A 21,282-nucleotide genomic window follows, 5' to 3' on the forward strand; every position below is an offset into this window, starting at 1 on the left:
CACGGAAATAGACTATAGTGAGTTCTGCCGGGTTTCTACTTGAAAAATGAGAGAAGACTTCGAGGGGAAAGAATCCCAAAACGGCCATCAAACACAGTTATGACCCTAGCCTTAGTCAGAAAAGACAGGCTGATGCATGTGTTGTCGTTACCTATACGAGCTCCCATTTCCCATGGAGCTCTATATCCACATAGGAATTCAAAAGACCTTAGAACTTGATTTTCCTAAATACCGTATATACTTGAATATAAGCTGAATTTTTCAGCACAGTTTTTGTGATGAAAAAGCCCCCCTTGGCTTATACTCGAGTCAAGCAAAAAAAAAAAAAAAGAATTTATTTTATTTTTTTTGACGGGTGTGTGTGTGTGTGTGTGTGTGTGTGTGTGTGTGTGTGTGTGGGGGGGGGGGGGGGGGGGGGGGGGTTTCTATGGCCAGCCGCAATAGTAATGTATGGAATCTCCCATAAAATAGTGAAAAAAAGAAACTTTACAAAAATATAATAAAAAAATAAAGTAAATAAAAGTTGTATAAAAGTTGTAAATCCCTCCTTTCCCTAGAATACATATAAAAGTAGAAAATGACTGTGACACACAAACACATTAGGTATCCCTGTGTCTACTGAATATAGGGGATCTGCAGTGCTCCTGCTCCATCAGGAAGGGGTTAATAGGAGCACTGCAGATCCCCTATGTACAGCCAGGCTGAATTCCAAGTGGGGGAAGAAAAAAAACTCAGTCCTCAAGCTCAGGGAAGGGGCAGACAGACAACCAAAACACCCCCTCCCCTTCCCCAGCACCTACTGGCGACAGTTTATAGTGATGTGCTTTGTTTGCCGTCACTGTGTCTTCATGAACATGGATCAAGTTTTTACTATATGATGAAATAAAGTTTGAAGATTTTATTTATCTACTGCTCGGATTGCTGGATTTTTCTACATTTGCACCCAAAATCTCCGACCATTTTAATTTTTGAAATTTTCCAGTAGCTGCTGCATTTCCCCCCCTCGGCTTGTACTCGAGTCAATAAGTTTTCCCAGTTTTTTGTGGTAAAATTAGGGGCCTCGGCTTATATTCGGGTTGGCTTATACTCGAGTTTATACAGTAACTAGTACAAGAGACTATAAGAAACGTTGTAATATATGTAATATGTTATTGTATAAAAGTATTTTTTGTTTCTCTTATGAGATGTCTTATTTTCTCCCAGCTCCTTACGCTAGATTCACACTAGCGTTCAGCTGTCCGTTCTGTGGTTTCCATCTTCTGCACGCCAGAAGACGGAAACCACAGACCGGGTCCGGCCGTGAGTGGCGGTGAGCGTTTTATGCTCTCCGCCGCGAAGCCGTTTTTTAAAATCCGGGCACAGAGTACTGCATGTCCGACTCTGTGTCTGGATTATAAAACTCGGTTTCGAAGCGGAGAGCATAAAACGCTCACGGCCGGACATCTTTCTCACCCATTCAAATGAATGGGTGAGAGAGACTCCTGCAGGTTTCCGTCTCCTGCTTTGTTTTATGCAGGAAACGGAAACCTGAAGTACGGAGACCGGGCACAGATGTGAACGAGCCCTTAGCTGAACTGCGCAGTTCACACAGGTAACATATTGCTGCAGATAACAGTAAGATCCACCCCACAATTTTCCTTTAGTAGCATCTATATATCAGTACTATCAGAGAGCTGGCTATATTTACTATGAGTGTCTACTTCTCTCTCACTCACCTACTCCTCCCTTCCCGTCTCCATAGACTTCTATGTTACATGATCGGTTTGTGAGCTTCTAACTGTAACGTTTTTTTATAGTCACCTGTAATATTGAGTTTTGAAAAAAAATTGAAAAGAAATCTACATTTGACCATTTTTTTTCAGACCAATTTCCAAATTTAGAACAAACCACAATTCTTCCCCAAACTGACACCCCCTACTCTAAATTCAAAGGATATGCTATAAATGTTTTTTAGACATGCGTCCCACTTTTGAGACCTCCACTGAACTGGAGAATGGGGTTAGTGAACCCCTCTTCCTGCAGTCACACTGAATGGTGGCGGCACTGCAGCAGCACTCTCCATTAAAGGGATTCTACCATTAAAAACATTTTTTTTTTCTCCCTAACACGTCAGAATAGCTTTAAGAAAGGCTATTCTTCTCCTACCTTTAGATGTCTTCTCCGCCCCGCCGTTCGGTTAAAATCCAGTTTTCCGTCGGTATGTAAATGAGTTCTCTCATAGCACTGGGGGCGGGCCTCAGTGCTCAAACAGCAGTGGGGGCGTCCTCAATGCTGCCAGAGAACTCTCCATCTTCTTCAGGAACGTCCTCTTCCCGCGTCTTCTTCCGGGGGTTGGCTTCAAACTTCTAGGCCTCAGGCAAAGACGACTGTGCTTGCCCGCCGGCTACAAGAAAATTACCGCTTACAATACTGTACTTCAGTGCTGTTTGAGCGCTGGGGCCCGCCCCCAGAGCTGCAAGAGAACTCATTTGCATACTGGTGGAAAGCGGGATTTTAACCCAACGGCGGGGAGGAGAAGAAATCTAAACGTAAGAGACGAATAGCCTTTCTTAAGGCTATTCCGACGTGTTAGGGAGAAAAACAAGTTTTTAATAGTAGAATCCCTTTAATTTCTACAGTCAAACCCTATTCTTGAGACAGGTATGGTTCCCAGAGGCAGGACCTATAAGACATTTATGGCATAAACTGTGAAAATGTCATAGGAATACCCTTATCTAACATTTACTGCAGAAATTATAACAATTGGCAGGAACATAAGAAGCGGCATACATTGTATACATCTCCATCTTCTCGAGCAGCCAATGTTCCCATTTGTCGACCAATATGTTATTGCTTCCAGGTGTTACATGTTCTTCTAGCAAACAGGAAACAGCCTATAAAGTGACAGAGAAAGGGCTGTACAAAAATATCCACGCTGTTCTTTAGGGAAATCACAAAACAGAAATCTCTTTGGAATATGAGATTAACACAAGCAGCCTGTATGGAGGTGACTCTTCACTGACTTCCTATGAACCTGAGGCTACAAGTATGAGGCCCGCTTCACATCTGCATTCGGGACATTCCGTTCCCCTCTCTGCATGAAATGCAGTGTATGGAGTCCAGGGGACACCATTGACTATAATGGGGTTTGTCAGGTGTCCCTTGTTTTTAAACTGAAACCAGAAGAGGAAAAAGTCCTCTGTGCAGGACTTTTTTCTCCAACAATTTTTTGGTGGACACTGAGGGAGTGAACATAGCCTTACTTTTATAAATGAACTAACCTCTGCCCACGACTTCATCTGCATGTTGTTGGTGTCGATGATCCGCCTATATTCAGCAAATTGCTGGCATTGATGGTTTGCCTGCTCTGGCGTTTCGGCAGCTCTCAAGCTATCCTGCTGCTGAACTTGTTCCTCGGGCCTGCCTGTGATTGTTCCGGCATCTCACTGGGACGCTATATAATGAGCGTGTTGTTGGCATTGATGATCCGCCTGCTCCAGCGTTTTGGCTGCTCTCAAGCTGGCCTGCTGATGAACTTGTTCCCCGTACCATGCCTGTGATTGTTCCAGTATCTCAGTAGCTCGCTGGGACGCCATATAATGAGTATGTTGTTGGTGTCAATGATCCGCCTGCTCTAAGAACTGCTTGACGCCTAGCTTGCCCAATCCCCCTGAGCTCCGCTTGAGGAGAAGTCTACTGACTTCTGGCTCCTTCATAGCTCTCGTGGTTTTAGAATTTTGAGACAAATTAGATTTTCTTTTTACCGGCATGTTTAAAATTGGCAAACTGCCAATTTGGATTAAAGGGGTTTTCCTATCTCGCCATGAGTAAGGTGCTTAGGCCTTGAAACGCATAGGTGGCTTTTTGTGCGTCCATCGTCTTGTGTTGCGTCATGGTGTAAGTGTGTATTTTTTGTCTATTTTTTCCTGGTTTCATGTATCTTGTATATTTTTTAAATATTTTTCATTAAAGGCATGTTTTATTAATTCTTTCTATTCTGGTTTGCTAAATTACTGGTTATTTTGGTTCTAAGTTCTATATACTGCTGATCTGTGCTCCGGGTGAACAGCTATCGGTCTCGGTACTGTAGCTCTTCACAGTCAGAAGGGTGTTACTGACAATCAGTAAGGACCATCCTTCTGCACAGCAGCGCGTATCGTGCTGTACAGTGTGAGCGGGGAGGAACGCCCCCTCCCCTCCTGATAATACTCATCTATGGATGAGCACTGTGAGCAGAGGGAGGGGGCGTTCCTCCCCGCTCACACTGTACAGCGCGATAGGCGCTGCTTTGCAGAAGGATGGTCCTTACTGACTGTCAGGAACGCCCTTCTGACTGTAAAGAGCTACAGTACTGGGACCGATAGCTGTTCACCCGGGGCACAGATCAGGAAAGCCGACAGTGCGCTGAATTCAGTGCACTATCGGCTTTCCAGCAGTATATAGAACTGCATGTGCCCCGGACCATGAAAGGTCATCTTTAAGTAGGAGGGATCAGTGTTAGTGCTCCCCCCAGTGGCAGGTGCAGGTAGTCCGTATACTGAACATTCTTTGTTTCAGGCTAGGTTCACACCTGCGTCTGGATTCCGTTTGGGGATTCTGTCCCTGAATCAGCTTGAAAAATGATCTATAGATCCTATTAATATTATAAATGTGAAAGTTTGTGGGTTTGTGAGTTTGGATGTTTGTTCCTCAATCACGGAAAAACCGCTCGACCGATTTGGCTGAAATTTTCCACAAACATAGTTAATACACCCGATTGCGCAATAGGCTACTTTTCGTCACAATAGCGCACATACGTTTGTGCCAGGACCCCCACAAAACCCAAACTCACACCACCATCTCTGCAATCTCACCCACTTTGGACCATAGCAAGCCACAAAATTCATATTGCCCTCTGCAGCCTCGCCCCTAACCCCACACAATCACATATACATATACTTTACCACTTTGCCCCTCACCTTACCGATACTCCAGGAGGCTCTCTTTAACGCTCCGGAGCAGCCATGTTTGCCGACCCCCACTGCTCTGACAATCCGCAACACCGCCCACCCATGTCAATACCCCTAGGCGGTCTAATAAATGCAAAAAAAAAAGTTTAAAAAAGGGAAAAAAATATAAAAAAAAAATAAATAAAAAGGATTAAAAATTCAAATCACTCCCCTTTCCCTAGAACACATATAAAAGTAGTTAAAAACTGTGAAACACATACATGTTAGGTATCCCCACGTCCGAAATCGCCCGCTCTACAAAGCTATACAAATATTTTTCCTGTTCGGTAAACACCGTAGCGGGAAAAATGGTCAAAAGTGCCAAACCGCCATTTTTTCACTGTTTTGATTCTGATAGAAATTTGAATAAAAAGTGATCACAGCAATAACATTTCCCAAAAATGGTAGAACTGAAAAGTACACCCGACCCCGCAAAAAAAGACGCCCTATACATCCCCGTACACGCACGTATAAAAAAGTTACGGCTGTCGGAATATGGCGACTTTTCAAAAAATAATTTTTTTATACAGTTTTGGATTTTTTTTAAGGGGTCAAAATGTAAATAAAACCATATAAATTTGGTATCGCCGGAATCGTAACGAAACACAGAATACAGGGGACATGTCATTTTGGTTGCACAGTGAACGCCGTAAAGCCAAAGCCCGTAATAAAGTCGCAGAAATGCATTTTTCTTCAAATCCACCCCATTCTGAATTTTTTCCCAGCTTCCCAGTACATTATATAGAATAAATAATGGTGGCATCATGAAGAAAAATTTGTCCCAGGAAAAATTAAGACCTCATATGGCTCTGGGAGCGGAGAAATAAAAAAGTTATGGGGTTTAGAAGGAGGGGAGTCAAAAACGAAAATCAAAAAATGCCATCGGCGGGAAAGGGTTAACTTCAAATACTTCTGTCCCAAAGTCACTATGTAAAGTTTCTCACAACTCCGTATATATAGCAGCTCAAATACAAAGTAACTTCAACACAAAAGTCTCACGTATTCTCTGAATTACAGAAAAAACAAGATACAAAGTTACATTTCATATCCCATACCTTATACACAGTACGAAAACCTTACCCGCGCCTGTATATACCCACTGCTACAATCACCGCAGACGAAGTTGCGGGTACCAGCTAGTATTACATAACCACAACCACTGCATAGTATACACATACACAGCTCTGCACTAAACACAATATAACCACCTTCATTGTATGAGACACAAATGTAGTCACACTGCATACACATATCTGCTTCATACACACTACACAACCACCTCTGCGGCAGAATACACACAGTATTAGTCAGATTACACACACAGCTCTGCTCTATACACAATCCTTCAGCAACTCTGCTGCATAGTACACCAATGGATTCAGACTCCACAGACACCTGTGCTCCATATACATTATACAGCCACCTCCTGTTGTCACATTACACACACAGCACTACTGGTCAGCCCACACACACAGCTCTGCTGCTCCATACACCATAGTGATTTACTGCGGCTACAGAACTACAGCTCCACGCATGCTCATTTCACCTCCAATAACAGAGGCACTAGGCATGCTGGGACTTGTAGTTCTACAACCGCTGGCGAGCCAGCGGACACATAAACATTGCAGATGTTGGGAGGTCACGTGACCAGGCAGAAGCCAATCAAAGCACAGCTAGCCACCACAGCAGCACAGTCCGGGCTCTGACTCCTCCCCCTGCGCGTGACTGGTCATGTGGTCATGACATCATCAAAGGTCCTAGTGGCTGCCGGAGCTGTGCCGGAGGAGACTGCTAAGCGAGTTGGTGGGTAGTGAGGGTGACCGTTACAGGGCAGAGGTGTCTGTGTCATGGCGCCCCCCTATGACTGAGCTCCGGGGCTTGTACTGAGGGGGACAGCGGGGGGAATGGTGGGCGTGTTTACTGCTCTGTAGTGATAGACACCCATATACCTCAGCAGATGTCAGTCATGTGTGTAGCCATGGTGACAGAGGTCAGGGGTTACGTCATTTGTCACGATGATACATTCCCCTATACTGATACATTGTAACAAACAAGATGGGGGATTATCGCTGCGTGTAGTTGTCCCCAGCTCTCACCTGTAAGGGGGGTTCAGTTTAGTAAAACTTCTCATAGATTTCCATTCAGTCCCAGGAATAAGAGATCTTCACAGTTAAAGGGGCAGTCCATGAATTAAAGGGGTGTTCTGGGGCCCCACTTCCTCCTCTCAGGCCAGTGACATCAGGTTCATTGGTCACATGACAATGCTGCAGCTGTCACTATGAATGAGTGTGAGCGGCAATACCAAGCACAGCCACTGTACCGTGTAGGGCGCTGTTTTAGTTAGTCAGCAGTGCTTTATAGGGGGTAAGTGTCTGATCAGTGGGGGCTGGTGCTATAGGACTGATGGATATAGTGCTGTATTCGCTTCTGTTCTGCAGACGACTGTGCTGCAACCGCATGAATTAAAAGCACGGGGTGCATGTGGGGACACGGATATGTCCCTGTGCATGGACCATGTTTCTGCAGATCCTTTCGGAGCCACGGGAGCACTGACTGCAAAATAGGACCGGGATAGGACCTGTTCTATCTGATACGGCCCGCACACGGAACGTGAAAATAACGTGTCCAAGAAAAGAATGGGCCAGTGTCCTGCGGTGAAATACACAGATAGCACACTGACCCCACCACGGTCATCTACTAGAGAGAAATAGGGCGTCAGCATATGTAGATACTTAGGACCCTCGTCCTCATAATGAGTAGGGGTCCTGGTGGTCAGATCCCCACTGATCAGACACTGCTGCCTTGTATTGTGGACAAGGGACAAGTTTAAAGGGATTTTTCCCTATCGATTATAACTATAAATATAACTATAGATTTGTAGAAAATGAAAACTTTAGAACTTTCTATGGTCTGAGGCTGGTCAGAAATCCAGACATGATTCCTTATTGTGGACAGGCCATCAGGTAGGGACACTGCATGTTTGACAACTGACCTAGACACATTGTCGCCGCTAAGATGGTTACAGAAAATCAGCAAAGTGTTTAATTACTTGTATTTTAAAAATTGTTTAACTGTTTATTGTCTACAGATTGGAGTATGGTTATGTTCATAATAAAACTTCTTTAGGCTAAGGACAGCACGGCATTATTTACGGGGTTGTCTGACCCCAAATGGAATATTCACACTGATGACCTGTCGGGTTGCAATGCCCCAGTCACACACCGTTCACCTATTCTAGCAGCCTCCATGTACTATAAGTTGACAGTGGGTGGGCACAGCGCTGACCCTATACAAGTAATAGGACTGGTGCTTATACAAGTCATAGGAGTGTTGCTGCAGTTCACCAGAATGACTGCTATACAGTAAACAGGGATGCTGCAACACTTTTATTACCGTATATACTCGAGTATAAGTCAAATTTTTCAGCACGGTGCTGAAAAAGCCCCCCTCGGCTTATACTCGCGTCAGCAAAAAGAAAAAAAAATATATATATATCAATGTATAGAGTCTCCCTTAAAATAGTGAGGAAAAAAAGCAGCTTAAAAAAAAAGTTGTAAATCCCTCCTTTCCCTAGAATACATATAAAAGTAGAAAATGACTGTGTAACACAAACACATTAGGTATCCCTGTGTCTACTGAATATAGGGGATCTGCAGTGCTCTTGTGCCGTCAGGAAGGGGTTAATAGGAGCACTGCAGATCCCCTATATTCAGCCAGGCTGAGTTCCAAGTGGGGGAAAAAAAAACTCCAGTCCTCAAGCTCAGGGAAGGGGCAGACAGACAACCCAAACACCCCCTCCCCTTCCTCAGCAACTACTGCACCCAAAAACTCCGACCATTTTAATTTTTGAACTTTTCCAGTAGCTGCTGCATTTCCCCCCCTCGGCTTATACTCGAGTCAATAAGTTTTCCCAGTTTTTTGTGGTAAGATTAGGGGCCTCGGCTTATATTCGGGTCGGCTTATACTCGAGTATATACGGTACTTGAATAGGAGATGTGCTACATGCCCCTCCTGTCCACTTGCAGATTCCAGCACCAGTAGGCTGCTAGAACAGAAGATCTGTGACGGGCTTGGCTGTCAGACCCCGACAGATCACATACTATTGACTTATCCTGTCAATAAGTCATCAGTATGAAAATTTGATTTGGGGTTGGACAACCGCTTTCAATAGATTGGTTGAATTATTTGTATTAATTGATGTCTTATTCATCAGATAGGACATCAGTTTTAGATTGGTGTGTGTCCGGTTGTTGGGACCCCCGCAGATCATCGATATACCTTGTGAGATACAGTGCTCACTCACTATATGTTTACTAGTGGAGGTTGTGAGACTTCAGTAGTGTCCCATAGATTTGAATGGGACACAGGTTAATTTTCTGTATCAACTCCTCACGGTTTTCTAGATCTCTGCTTGTTGCCATTTATTCTGTTTACTTCTAGAGATTAAAAATTCTCGAATGACAACAAGCAGAGGTCTAGAAAACCGTGAAGAATTGGTACAGAAAGTAACTTTTCATTATTCAAATAATAACATTAATTTGCTGAAACTGGACAACCCCTTTAAAGGGATCCTATCATTCAGACGACATTTTTTCTAAGTACCACGTCGGAATAGCCTTAAGAAAGGCCATTCGTCTCCTACCTTTCGTCGTCTTCTCCGCGCCACCATTCGCCTACAATCCCGGTTTCTCTCGGTATGCAAATTAGCTCTCTTGCAGCACTGGGGACGGGCCGCAGCGCTCAGACAGCACAGGGGGCGGCCCCAATGCTGCGAGAGAACTCTCTCCAGCGCCTCCTCCATCTTAGTCAGGAATGTCCTCTTCATTCTCTTCTTCCGGCGGTGTCTTCTTACTTCTAGGCCTCGGGCTGAGCAATAATATGCAAGCGGCCATTTTCTCGTGGCCTATGGGCATGTGCAGTCTGCTCTGCCCAAGGCCGGAGGCCTTAGAAGTTACAAGCCACCGCCGGAAGAAGAGGAGGCGGCGCTGGAGAGAGTTCTCACGCAGCATTGGGGACACCCCCAATGCTGTCTGAGTGCTGGGGCCCGCCCCCAGTGCTGCGAGGAGCTCATTAGCATCCCGACAAGAAGCGGGATTGTAGGCGATCCTTTTAATATCCAAAGGATGTGAACAATGTAGATGATGCATAGTGTTATCACCAGGCTTGGGACTAGAACCTGTGACATTGACATAGCATTGTGTTATTTACACATGTTGCCCCCTATAAGCTCATCATAGACCTTTTGCGGGGGGGGGAACCTCACTTTTTTTTCCCTTCTGATTTTTCCCTGTCGATGGGTCTGATACAGTTGCCTCAGTTACATTAGGAATCCAGCCTCCTGAGCTCCACTGCATTGCTGATCAGGGCCTTTAGGATCCAGCACTTCTTGCAGTGCCCAGCTCTCTGTATATCATGTGACTGGCGAGCTGCCATATACACAGTGTTCATTGAGCACTGTGTATACATCAAGGCGGGATGGTAATAAACTGTTCCTGCCTTCTCTCTGGGATGTCTGACTATTCTAACAGCCGGCTCTCTTCTTCTGCAGTGACATTATCTTGTGCGAATACTTATCTCTGCTGTACAGCTTATATTTTTGCACAGATAAATGTTGACCACTTGGATATATAAAGTCATTGGGTGGTCCACATCTATATAGAGTCATTGGGTGGTCCACATCTATATAGAGTTATTGGGTGGTCCACATCTATATAGAGTTATTGGGTGGTCCACATCTATATAGAGTCATTGGGTGGTCCACATCTATATAGAGTCATTGGGTGGTCCACATCTATATAGAGTTATTGGGTGGTCCACATCTATATAGAGTCATTGGGTGGTCCACATCTATATAGAGTCATTGGGTGGTCCACATCTATATAGAGTCATTGGGTGGTCCACATCTATATAGAGTCATTGGGTGGTCCACATCTTGTTAAACGTCTCCCCTTTCCTCTACATGGGAGAGGTGTGTGATTTCGATTATGAGGGTCCTGAGAACCCTGTTTCAATGGAGTGGTGGTTATACACATGAGCTGCTCCATTCACCGCCATGAGACGGCATAGAAGCAAATACAGCGCAGTCTGATAGCATAAGCCCTCACCTATCACTTACTACATGTACTGTGGGTGCTGTGGGTATCCTCTTAGGTGTCCAATATCTGACTATTGATGGTCTCTTATTAGTATAGCCCATCAGTATCATTGGGTGAGGGTGAACCTCTTGGCTTCCCCGCATCTGGTGAATGTCCGGACACAGCTTGTGCTCCCAGTTTCTGTATTACCATGTCGTAGCAGATCTTGGCTTCTCTCACACATCTCTTCTCTTTGCAGATTGTTAGCCATATGCTGTCAGGGCAGAGCTTATCACTACCATGAGGCTGGTAATTCTCGATGACTACGCCTTGGCAAGTGAATGGGCCGCCAAATACATATGTAATCGTATCATCCAGTTCAATCCTGGACCAGACAATTACTTTACACTGGGGCTCCCTACAGGTAACGTACAATGTTTCCTTAACTTCATTACCTTGTACAGTCAACTCTCGTTATAACGTAACATCGGGACCGGGAAAGTAAATACACTATAAGGCGAATACGTTAAACGTATATAACATATTTCACGGTGGCGGACCCTGAATACGTTATTCACGATAGCACCTTTTTCAGCCCTATAAAATACAGTATGTACGTGCGCGTATGTCATGCGCAGAATGCAAAATGTCAAGGGTAATTCATTAGACACGTATTAAAAGCCAAATTAAAACTATTAACGTTTATTTACTGTATATGTACGAGGTGTGTCCGTATCAGTCACTTTTTAGGACAGAAGAAGTCCTCAATACGGGTTTGTTTTTGCACAGCTTTCGTGCACAATCCGTACAGCGCACTCTCCACGTTTTCTACTTGATTAATGATATGTTCGCCGACATCGAAAGCGCTAATGAAAGTCTTCACCTTTTGAAACGAATCGAGAACATCAGAATGTTTTGGCACGATTGTTTCGGAAATGGAATTGCGATTTGCGAGATCTGTCTGTCTGAGGCTAGAGTTGCCTTCCAACTCCCGTATGATTTCAACCTGATTGATGAGAATAAACACGTAATGAAATTGCGATACAATAGACACAAAACCTTCTTTACCAGTGTGCAACTCTGTGTCAGGCTTACCTTCTGCTGCACAGTAAGCTTAGTCTTCTTTTTGGGAGGCATTCCGATGCCAATAAACAACCAAAACCGGAACTTCACACGACACGAGACACGTACGACTTCCTTCCGACGAACTAATCTACCCAGAGGGCACTGCGGTGAGAGACTCGTCAGAGGCATTATACGCGGCAGAAAATGCATGCGATTGGCTGGGTGGGGCCCGCCTGTACACATTGTACTACGTTATATGGGGCGAAAAGTGCATGCAATTGGCTGCGGGGCTCCGAAAAAGAGCTACGTTATATGCGAACCGTATTACGTTATAACGGGATAAAAATACATGTAGATTAGTCGGGACCTGAGAAAAAATACGTTATAGCCGATATACGTTATATACCGATACGTTATGTCAAGAGTCGACTGTAGTTTGTGGTTGATCTAAACCAGGGGTGCCCAATACGTCGATCATGAAGGACGTATGGGTCGATTGCGGGATGCAGCCAGGGATCCCCGGGGTTTGCTTGTTCACAGCGCAGGCTGAGAATCATCACTGGCAGGCCGTGGCCTTGCACTTGTTCGCAGTCAGGGCTGCGGCGGCCCCGCCTGCAAGTGTCCGGAGATGACTCTCAGCCTGCGCTGTGAACAAGCACTCCGGACACTTGCAGGCCGGGCAGCAGCAGCTCCGGGGGATGACGCGCTCCCCGCTCTTAGGGATGAAGGGAGCCGGAGTGCTGTTTGTTCACAGTGCAGGCTGAGAATCATCTCCAGACACTTGCAGGCGGGGCCGCCGCAGCCCTGACTGTGAACGAGTGCTAGGCCCCGGCCTGCCAGTGTCCAGAGATGATTCTCAGCCTGCGCTGTGAACAAGCACACACCGGAGAGCTTTCTCCTGCTCTCACACTCCGCCCCACCCACAAGAAGCGGGTAGTAGATCTTATCCCTTGGTCAGTTTATAAAGTAGCTCGCATGCTGAAAAAGTGTGAGCACCCCTGATCTAAACTATGATCACAATAGTCTAGTGCTCCGCTTCATTCATCTCTTCTTTTCTGTCTGAACAGGCAGCACACCATTAGGATGTTATAAGAAACTTCTAGAATATCACAAACGTGGCGACCTCTCCTTTAAATATGTGAAGACCTTCAATATGGATGAATATGTAGGTGAGTTACTTTGGATGAACCGTACACACACTTGATATAGTAGCACGTAGGGCGCTCTGACAGTTTTCCAAGTGTACCTTTGTAAACACAAAAAAAAGTGAATATTAAAAATGAGTTTTTCTTCCACTTCTGGTGCACCATTTATTTTTTACTTTATAGAAGCCCAGATACCTCCAAGTCCACCCTTCAAGTTAATAAAATCAATACATTTTATTCCATTAAACCATTCCTCAAACTCAAGACCTCATGCAACTATGTCCACTGAGAAAATAAAAAGTTACGCCTCTCGAAATGAAAAACCTGTCCATAGGATAGGCCATCAATGTCAGATCAATGATCATCGGTATCCTCACCTAATAGGCCGCAGTCCTCTTCATTGCCAGGCACAGTCTGATCGACTTTAATACTGTGTGTTATCACCTTCATGTTGTCAGGATTACCAAGGGACCACCCCGAGAGCTATCACTCCTACATGTGGAATAATTTCTTCAAGCATATAGATATAGATCCCAACAATGCTCACATCCTGGATGGGAACGCTGCCGACCTGCAAGCTGAATGTGAGGAATTTGAACGAAAAATTAAAGAAGCCCGCGGCATTGAGCTGTTTGTTGGAGGTACAGTATATCATACATACATTGCTATAGGGGAATATTTGTGATAGTTAAAGAGCTTTCCTGTTTACTTTGAGTGTGACTAGTAAACATATTAAGTAATGACTGTGCTTGAATTCTTTGCTCTTAAAAGGCTTTTCCAGGCTAAAAGTATTGGCGAACTATCCGAAGGAGAGGTCGTCCATATCAGATGGGTTGTGGTCCAACAGCCCCACCATTCAACTCTTTGCAGCAGCTGGTACATAGGAAATAAAGCAGTAAGCAGAAAGTTCCTATACTGCGGCTCCTATTCAATTGAATGTGAGGCCTGGATCACATCTGCATTTGGGGGAGTCTGTTTGGGGACCTCCCCAAATGCATTAAAAAGTGGTGAGCAGTGAAAGCACACAGACCCCATAGACTATAATGGGGTCTGTCTGATTTCCGCGCGATGTCTGCATGAATCATGTAGAGAGAAAAATACTCAAGAACTACTTTCCTCTCTGCATGATTCATGCGGAAAACACACGGACCCCATTATAATCTATGGGGTCTGTGTGCTTTCACTGCTCACCACTTTCTAATGCGTTCGGTATTCCGGGGGGTCCCCAAGCGGACTTCCTGAATGGAATACTGAACGCAGATGTGAGCCATGCCTGAGCTAAGCTGCAGTGACTCAGTTCAGCAAATACAGAGATTGAGCTTTCTGCTTACTACTTAATTCAGCTGTTGATCATGGAGGCTGGGTGTCAGTCCCTGCCGATCTGATATTGATGACTGATCTTTAGTAGCAGTCATCAATATTTTTATTCTGGAAAACCCTTTTAAGGGCCCCTTCACACGGAGTTTACACTCTGCTCATTTAGACACGTATACAGGAGCGCTTCCAGATACATCCCATTCACTTCACTTACGCGTGCTCCCATTGAAGTGAAAGGGATGTGTTTTGAAGCGCTCGTGTATACGTGTCTGAATGAGCGGAGCGTAAACTCCGCGTGAAGGGGCCCTAAGGATCATTGGTTGAGCACATGACAAGCTGAGGCCTCTATAAACATGCCACTGAGAAATAAGGTTTACACATTCTAGAAACATAATGAGAAACAAAACTGTGTAAGATGTTATTATTGGAAGATGACTAGTTTACGTAAGGAAGGATGATACCAGTTTCCTGGTATGTACATTATTTTGAGAGTCATGCATAGTCAATAGGTACAGATAAAATTGGTAGCCTTGGAGTATGTTCACATGTGCTGATAGTGGGAGGAAGTCGCATTGTAGGAAAATAAACGACTGTGTTGTTACCGTATATACTCGAGTATAAGCCGACCCGAATATAAGCCGAGGCCCCTAATTTTACCACAAAAAACTGGGAAAACTTATTGACTCGAGTATAAGCCGAGGGGGGAAATGCAGCAGCTACTGGAAAATTTCAAAAATTAAAATGGTCGGAGTTTTTGGGTGCAGTAGTTGCTGGGGAAGGGGAGGGGGTGTTTTGGTTGTCTGTCTGCCCCTTCCCTGAGCTTGAGGACTGGGTTTTTTTCCCCCCACTTGGAATTCAGCCTGGCTGACTATAGGGGATCTGCAGTGCTCCTATTAACCCCTTCCTGACGGAAACAGGAGCACTGCAGATCCCCTATATTCAGTAGACACAGGATACCTAATGTGTTTGTGTGTCACAGCCATTTCCTACTTTTATATGTATCCTAGGAAAAGGAGGGATTTACAACTTTTATTTACTTTATTTTTTTATTATATTTTTTAAAGCTTCTTTTTTTCCCCCTAGTTTATGGCAGATTCTATACATTACTACTGCGGCTGGTCATAGCCCCCCCCCCCCCCCCCAAAAAAAAAAAAAAAAAAAAAAGCCGAGGGGGGCATTTTCAGCAAAAAAAAAACTGTGCTGAAAAATTCGGCTTATACTCGAGTATATATGCAGGTAACTTCCAGAATTACAGGAAAGTAAAGGTCTGTAGTACAAACGGCTATTTTTTTTCTCTCACTCTAGGTATTGGTCCAGATGGTCATATTGCTTTCAATGAGCCGGGTTCCAGTTTGGTATCCAGAACAAGACTCAAGACCTTAGCAATGGACACTATCCTGGCAAATGCCAAGTATTTTGATGGTGATCTTTCTAAAGTCCCAACTATGGCATTAACAGTCGGAGTGGGGACAGTAATGGATGCCAGAGAGGTAGCTACATGTTTATCTCAGTACTTCTTGTGTACAGAGTATGTTTCTTGTTCTGGTTGTAAGAAAATACACAGGTTTTTTTTCGACAGAGGTAAAAACTTAAAGGAATATTCCCCATCGCACTATACCTAGGTGGAGAATAAATGGAGAGGTGGTTGCTGAGGTGCTTGTCCTATTTCCATTATTCCCATAGTAATGCTGGCCACCCGCACAGACTTCTCTCCATTTATTCTCCTCCTGGTTGCAGCGACTGCATTACCAGATAGGAGGTGTTGGGAGTAGAGATGAGCAGTCGTTTCGAATAGCATGCTCCCGTAGAAATGAATGGAAGTGGGGACTACGTCTCAGATTCCAGTGTACCAGAATCGAAATCTACAACGGTCAGGGACTGGTGAGAGTTAAACCTGAAATCTATGATCGCTTTCTGATGTGGGTTATAGAAAATGTCTTGAGCCAAGGCCTCTCTGCCCACTTTTGTACAAAGTTGTGAGTGGGGTGTAGAAACAACAATGTGGTGGATCCTTGGCGTTAAAAAAAAACAAAAAACGGCCTGTGTTCCAAAGATGTGCCACATTTATACCCACCTACATCCGAAAACTGGCATAGTGGGTTAGTACAGTTCCCCCAATGTGGCAGCACACGGCTATATTTAACCCTTAAGTCCTATCATGCTGTCTATCATACACCACTATCATACACATATCATTATAGTAGACACCATGATAGGACTTAAGGGTTAAACAGGGGATATACGGCTGACAATATGTCAACTATGTGGGAATGAGCAATCAGGTTAAAGGGGTTTTCAGTGTAAACTAACTTATGTTGATGACTGAGGATTGGATAGGGGTCTGATACTTGGGACCCCCACCGATTAGCTGTTCTTAGCAGGCAGTACATGGGATAAGACGGCTTATCAATAGAGTTTGTCTGAAAATCCGTTAGCGATTGTGTGTCCGCATACAGTACAATAACAGCCGCATGGTAATGGAAGTTATATTGGTGCCGATCGACTTTCTGAATCAGCAATCAATTATTGTAAGGGCAGAATATTTGTCCTAATGGACCATGAGGCTAACCTGAAAGTCTGACATCATAACAGAGTCAACTCCGTAACAATCCTAGTACCGTATATACTCGAATACAAGCCGACCCGAATATAAGCCGAGACCCCTAATTTTACCACAAAAAACTGGGAAAACTCATTGACTCGAGTATAAGCCGAGGGGGGGGGGGGAATCCACCATTGCAGATAAAAAGTCTGGTCATGTGCATTGCAGCTTAGTAACTCCATGGGGATCATAGTAATAGCAGTTAACCCCATCATGTTCCTCACATTAACCCCCTGTGTGCCTCACATAAGAGTTACTGATATGTGGGACATATGGAGGTAATAATTAGGTATCTTCATAATTAAGGTCCTTCATTAGTCCCCTCATTTGTCTCACATATTAGTAACCCTTATATGGGGCACACAGGGGTTAATAGGAGGGACATGATGGGGTAACTGTTATTAATGTGAGGCACATGGAGTTACTGATACTAAATGAATAACCCCAAATGCCTGACATTACTAGGCAGAGTAACTAAAGGAAGGTCCCTGCGTGTCACGTTACTGGAGCTTCCTCTCCTCCATACAACAGACATCTTCCATAAGACACAATGAATCCTGGCCACTCATCTGCAGGGGAGATGCTAAATCCTAGTGTGCTAAAGCACCTCTGATGGCGTCATGACTATGTGACCGGACTCTGGTGTGGGCGGAGCTACTAGGATTTAGACTCCACCTTATCTGCAGATGTTACAGACCAGTGGCCACAGGACCTTTGATGACATCACAGTCACGTGACCTCATGACAAGCCAATCACAGAGCAGTAACACTAAAGGACCTCCCCCTTCCAGTTTTCTGTGCTCCGTGGACCCTGACTCGTGTATAAGCCGTGGAAAAATGTGCTGGAAAAGTCGGCTTATACTCGAGTATATACGGTAATGTCAGAATGACAGTGAAACCTGTCCTTGGGCTTTGTCTTTGTATTGTAGCTCCTCCCTAATGATGTGAATGGGATGCACCGCGATACCTGACAGCCCATAGACAAGATTGCCAATGTCTTTATTACTATTACTAACCCCTTTAAGTTATTTTGTATCTTTCTTCCCCACCAGGTCATGATCCTTATTACCGGAGCCCATAAAGCTTTTGCTTTATATAAAGCTATAGAGGAAGGTGTGAACCACATGTGGACAGTGTCTGCTTTCCAGCAACATCCTCGCACTATATTTGTCTGTGATGAAGATGCCACCTTAGAACTTAGAGTCAAGACTGTGAAGTATTTTAAAGGTGATAATAGAAAAAAATGAAAGACGTATCTAGAAGGAGATTATCCATTAAAACATGTTTGGCTGTTTCTATCTCTCCTATCCTATGCTATTCTGGGCAGCGGTGGGGTTCTCCGCGGTGACAGCATATTTACGTACTGAAGGACAGTGGTTATCTACAAAGTCAAGCGCTCATTCTTATAGACCAGGTTGTCTAGGTGGATTGCCGGGGGGGGGGGGGCTAAATCTTAGCAAATAGTCATTTATTGATTTCAATGTCATTCGTTTCACCGATAGTTCGCTTTTCCTTTAGCATGTTAATTAGAGATCAGCCGATCCGAACAGCATGCTCCATAGAAATGAATGGATGCACCTGGTACTTCCGCTTTGACGGTGGCCGGCCGCTTAACCCCCCCCACGTGCCGGCTACGTCCATTCATTTCTATGCGAGCGTGCTGTTCGGATCAGCTGATCCGAACAGTACTCGCTCATCTCTAATGTTAATGCATTAAAGCTAAGGCCACGCGTTGCGAGTTTTTAGCAGGATGTCCATTGTGAACAACCTGCAGCAAACCCACCCAAGGCATAAATGCAGCTGAAATGAGATGCTTTGTGCTCTGGGTTTCTTGGGCAGTTCCCAATGCGTTTAAGGTTCTGTTATATTTTTTACACCTATTTAAGGGGTTACCATTTACACAAACATCTGTGCCCCTTTTTGTCAAATGGAAACAAATGTATTGTATGGTATTTCGGGGGTAAAGGACATAATCTGAATTAAGCCTTAGGGCTCATTCACACGGAGTAAACGCCAGCTTATTCTGAACGTAAAACACGTTCAGAATAAGCGGCGTATAAAGCAGTTCCCATTCATTTCTATGGGAGCCGGCATACGAGCGCTCCCCATAGAAATGAATGGGCTGCTTTTTTCACTACGAGCAGTCCCATTGAAGTGAATGGGGAGTGCCGGCGTATATGGCAAGCTCTGCTCATGCCGAGCCGTACACGCCGGCACTTCCCATTCACTTCAATGGGACTGCTCGTAGTGAAAAAAGCAGCCCATTCACATGTTTTCTAGATCACACGTAGGAATAGCCTTAAGAAAGGTTATTCTTCTCCTACCTTTAGATGTCTTCTCTGCGCCGCCGTTCGGTAGAAATCCTGGTTTTCGTCAGTATGCAAATGAGCTCTCTCGCAGCACTGGGGGCGTCCCCAATGCTGCGAGAGAAATCTCCAGCGCCGAATCCATCTTTATCAGGAACGGCCTCTCTGCGCATCTTCTTCTGGAGCTGGGGGTCAAATGTGTAGGCATGCGCAGTCGGCTCTGCCGTCAGGCCTCAGGCTGAGCCGACTACGCATGACCGCCTTGTGTCAGCGGCCATTTTCTTGTGGCCGCTTACACAGTAGTGGCCCAGGCATGCGCGGTTGGCTCTTCCCGAGAAGATTCAAACCCAGGACAGAAGAAGACACGGAGAGAGGCCGTTTCACAAGAAGATAGAGATTTCTCTCGCAGCATTGGGAACGCCCCCAGTGCTGTGAGAGAACTCCTTTGCATACCGAAGAAAACTGGGATTTCTACCAAACAGCGGTATGGAGAAGACATCTAAAGGTAGGAGAAGAATAGCCTTTCTTAAGGCTATTCCTACGTGTAATGGAGCAAAAATTTGATTTTTAATGATAGGATCCCTTTAAGAGTTGTCAAACTGTGAAAAATTATAGATAAATGTCTCAGAATGGGTTGGAAAGAATAAGGATTACGGATTCTCCTCTCCTGTTTTGATGCTGTCCTGGTCCTCTCTGGTCTCCACTTCTGGCCCTTCTTGATATTTAGAGGGACCAGGTAGTATAGAAGACCGGCAGTATAGGAATGGGATTCCCAATATTTCTAACACATTCTGAATCCCTTTTCAAGAATGTTTCCCCACCAGAAAACCCCTGAAGTCTATGATTGCAGATTTTCTTTTCTCCCCTGAATGGGTTAAGCCGTGTTCCTTCATGCGGAAAGATTGTGCGTGACAGAAGCCTTGGTAAATGTAGAGCTGTTATTTCTGTTCTTATCCTAGGTTTAATGCATGTACATAATAAACTGGTGGAACCGCTGCACAGCATGAAGAAGAACTGACGTGGTGTGAAAGTGCCGGATGACGTAGTGGCTATGCAATCTTACTGTCACCTGGTCTGCACAAGTACTGTATTCTCAAGGTCCAATCTCTGCTTTAGCCATGTGACATTCCATACTACATAGGTTCTATAGGTGACCTAACCGTTCTCTGACCCTGGCACCAGTGCCCGGTGTGTAAGGCTCAGCAAATGTTGCCTTCTTATTGTATAACGCAACCAGATTGCTACTTACTGATGTACTGATTTTGCTTTCCGGACATGTATGTAGTCTGTGAATGTTTGCACTGGAAGTGGCTGAGCACTTGGCTGTTTACATTAAAGCAAGCAGATCAGACCCGCGCCGTTACATTTCTGACGCCTACTGCCAATGTAAACTTTTTTTTGTTGTTACATTTTGTTTTTAAAATTTGTTTCCAACTCTAAAGTTGTTGCTCTGTTGTACACACAATGCAGTTTTCTATCATTACCTATAGTCTTATTCTTCAATAAACTGTTATATAGGAAAGAAAACCAGGTTTCGCAGCTGTGATATATATATTTTTTTCCGTCTTTGCATAAAAGGGAACCTGTCAGGACAGTTTGGGGCGCACACTGGTTGTTCAGTGCCCCAGGTAGCCCTGACGGGTTCCCTTAAAAAATTTTGCACTACAACCATATTACATAGAATTACTGACTCCAAACTGACACGTGGAGTTTTTGGAACATATTGCTTCCTCCAAGGCTGTTACTCTTAGGGCCAGTTCACAGGGAGTTAATGGGCTCGCATTCTGGTACGTATATACGTGTCAG

At 44.6% G+C, this 21,282-nt stretch overlaps 1 protein-coding gene across 1 annotated transcript; it reads left to right on the forward strand.

Annotated features, from left to right (window-relative positions):
• The first annotated feature begins 6,691 nt into the window (after nt 1–6,691).
• Nucleotides 6,692–20,955, forward strand: GNPDA2 (glucosamine-6-phosphate deaminase 2). Its single transcript, XM_075261415.1, has 7 exons — nt 6,692–6,770; nt 11,301–11,465; nt 13,174–13,275; nt 13,710–13,892; nt 15,874–16,058; nt 18,223–18,397; nt 20,436–20,955. Exons 2-7 carry the CDS (start codon nt 11,342–11,344, stop codon nt 20,492–20,494), a joined length of 828 nt encoding a protein of 275 aa, XP_075117516.1. The 5' UTR covers nt 6,692–6,770; nt 11,301–11,341; the 3' UTR covers nt 20,495–20,955.
• The last annotated feature ends 327 nt before the right edge of the window (nt 20,956–21,282 follow it).

This window comes from Leptodactylus fuscus, chromosome 1, assembly GCF_031893055.1.
Source record: "Leptodactylus fuscus isolate aLepFus1 chromosome 1, aLepFus1.hap2, whole genome shotgun sequence".
Taxonomy (NCBI): Eukaryota; Metazoa; Chordata; class Amphibia; order Anura; family Leptodactylidae; genus Leptodactylus; species Leptodactylus fuscus.

What these genes read in the sequence shown, in the direction of transcription:
- GNPDA2 (XM_075261415.1), top strand. Translation starts at nt 11,342, where the DNA reads ATGAGGCTGGTAATTCTCGATGACTACGCCTTGGCAAGTGAATGGGCC. An exon ending in TACACTGGGGCTCCCTACAG is followed by an intron (nt 11,466 to 13,173) that starts GTAACGTACAAT and finishes CTGTCTGAACAG; the next exon opens with GCAGCACACCATTAGGATGT. An exon ending in GACTGTGAAGTATTTTAAAG is followed by an intron (nt 18,398 to 20,435) that starts GTGATAATAGAA and finishes TTCTTATCCTAG; the next exon opens with GTTTAATGCATGTACATAAT.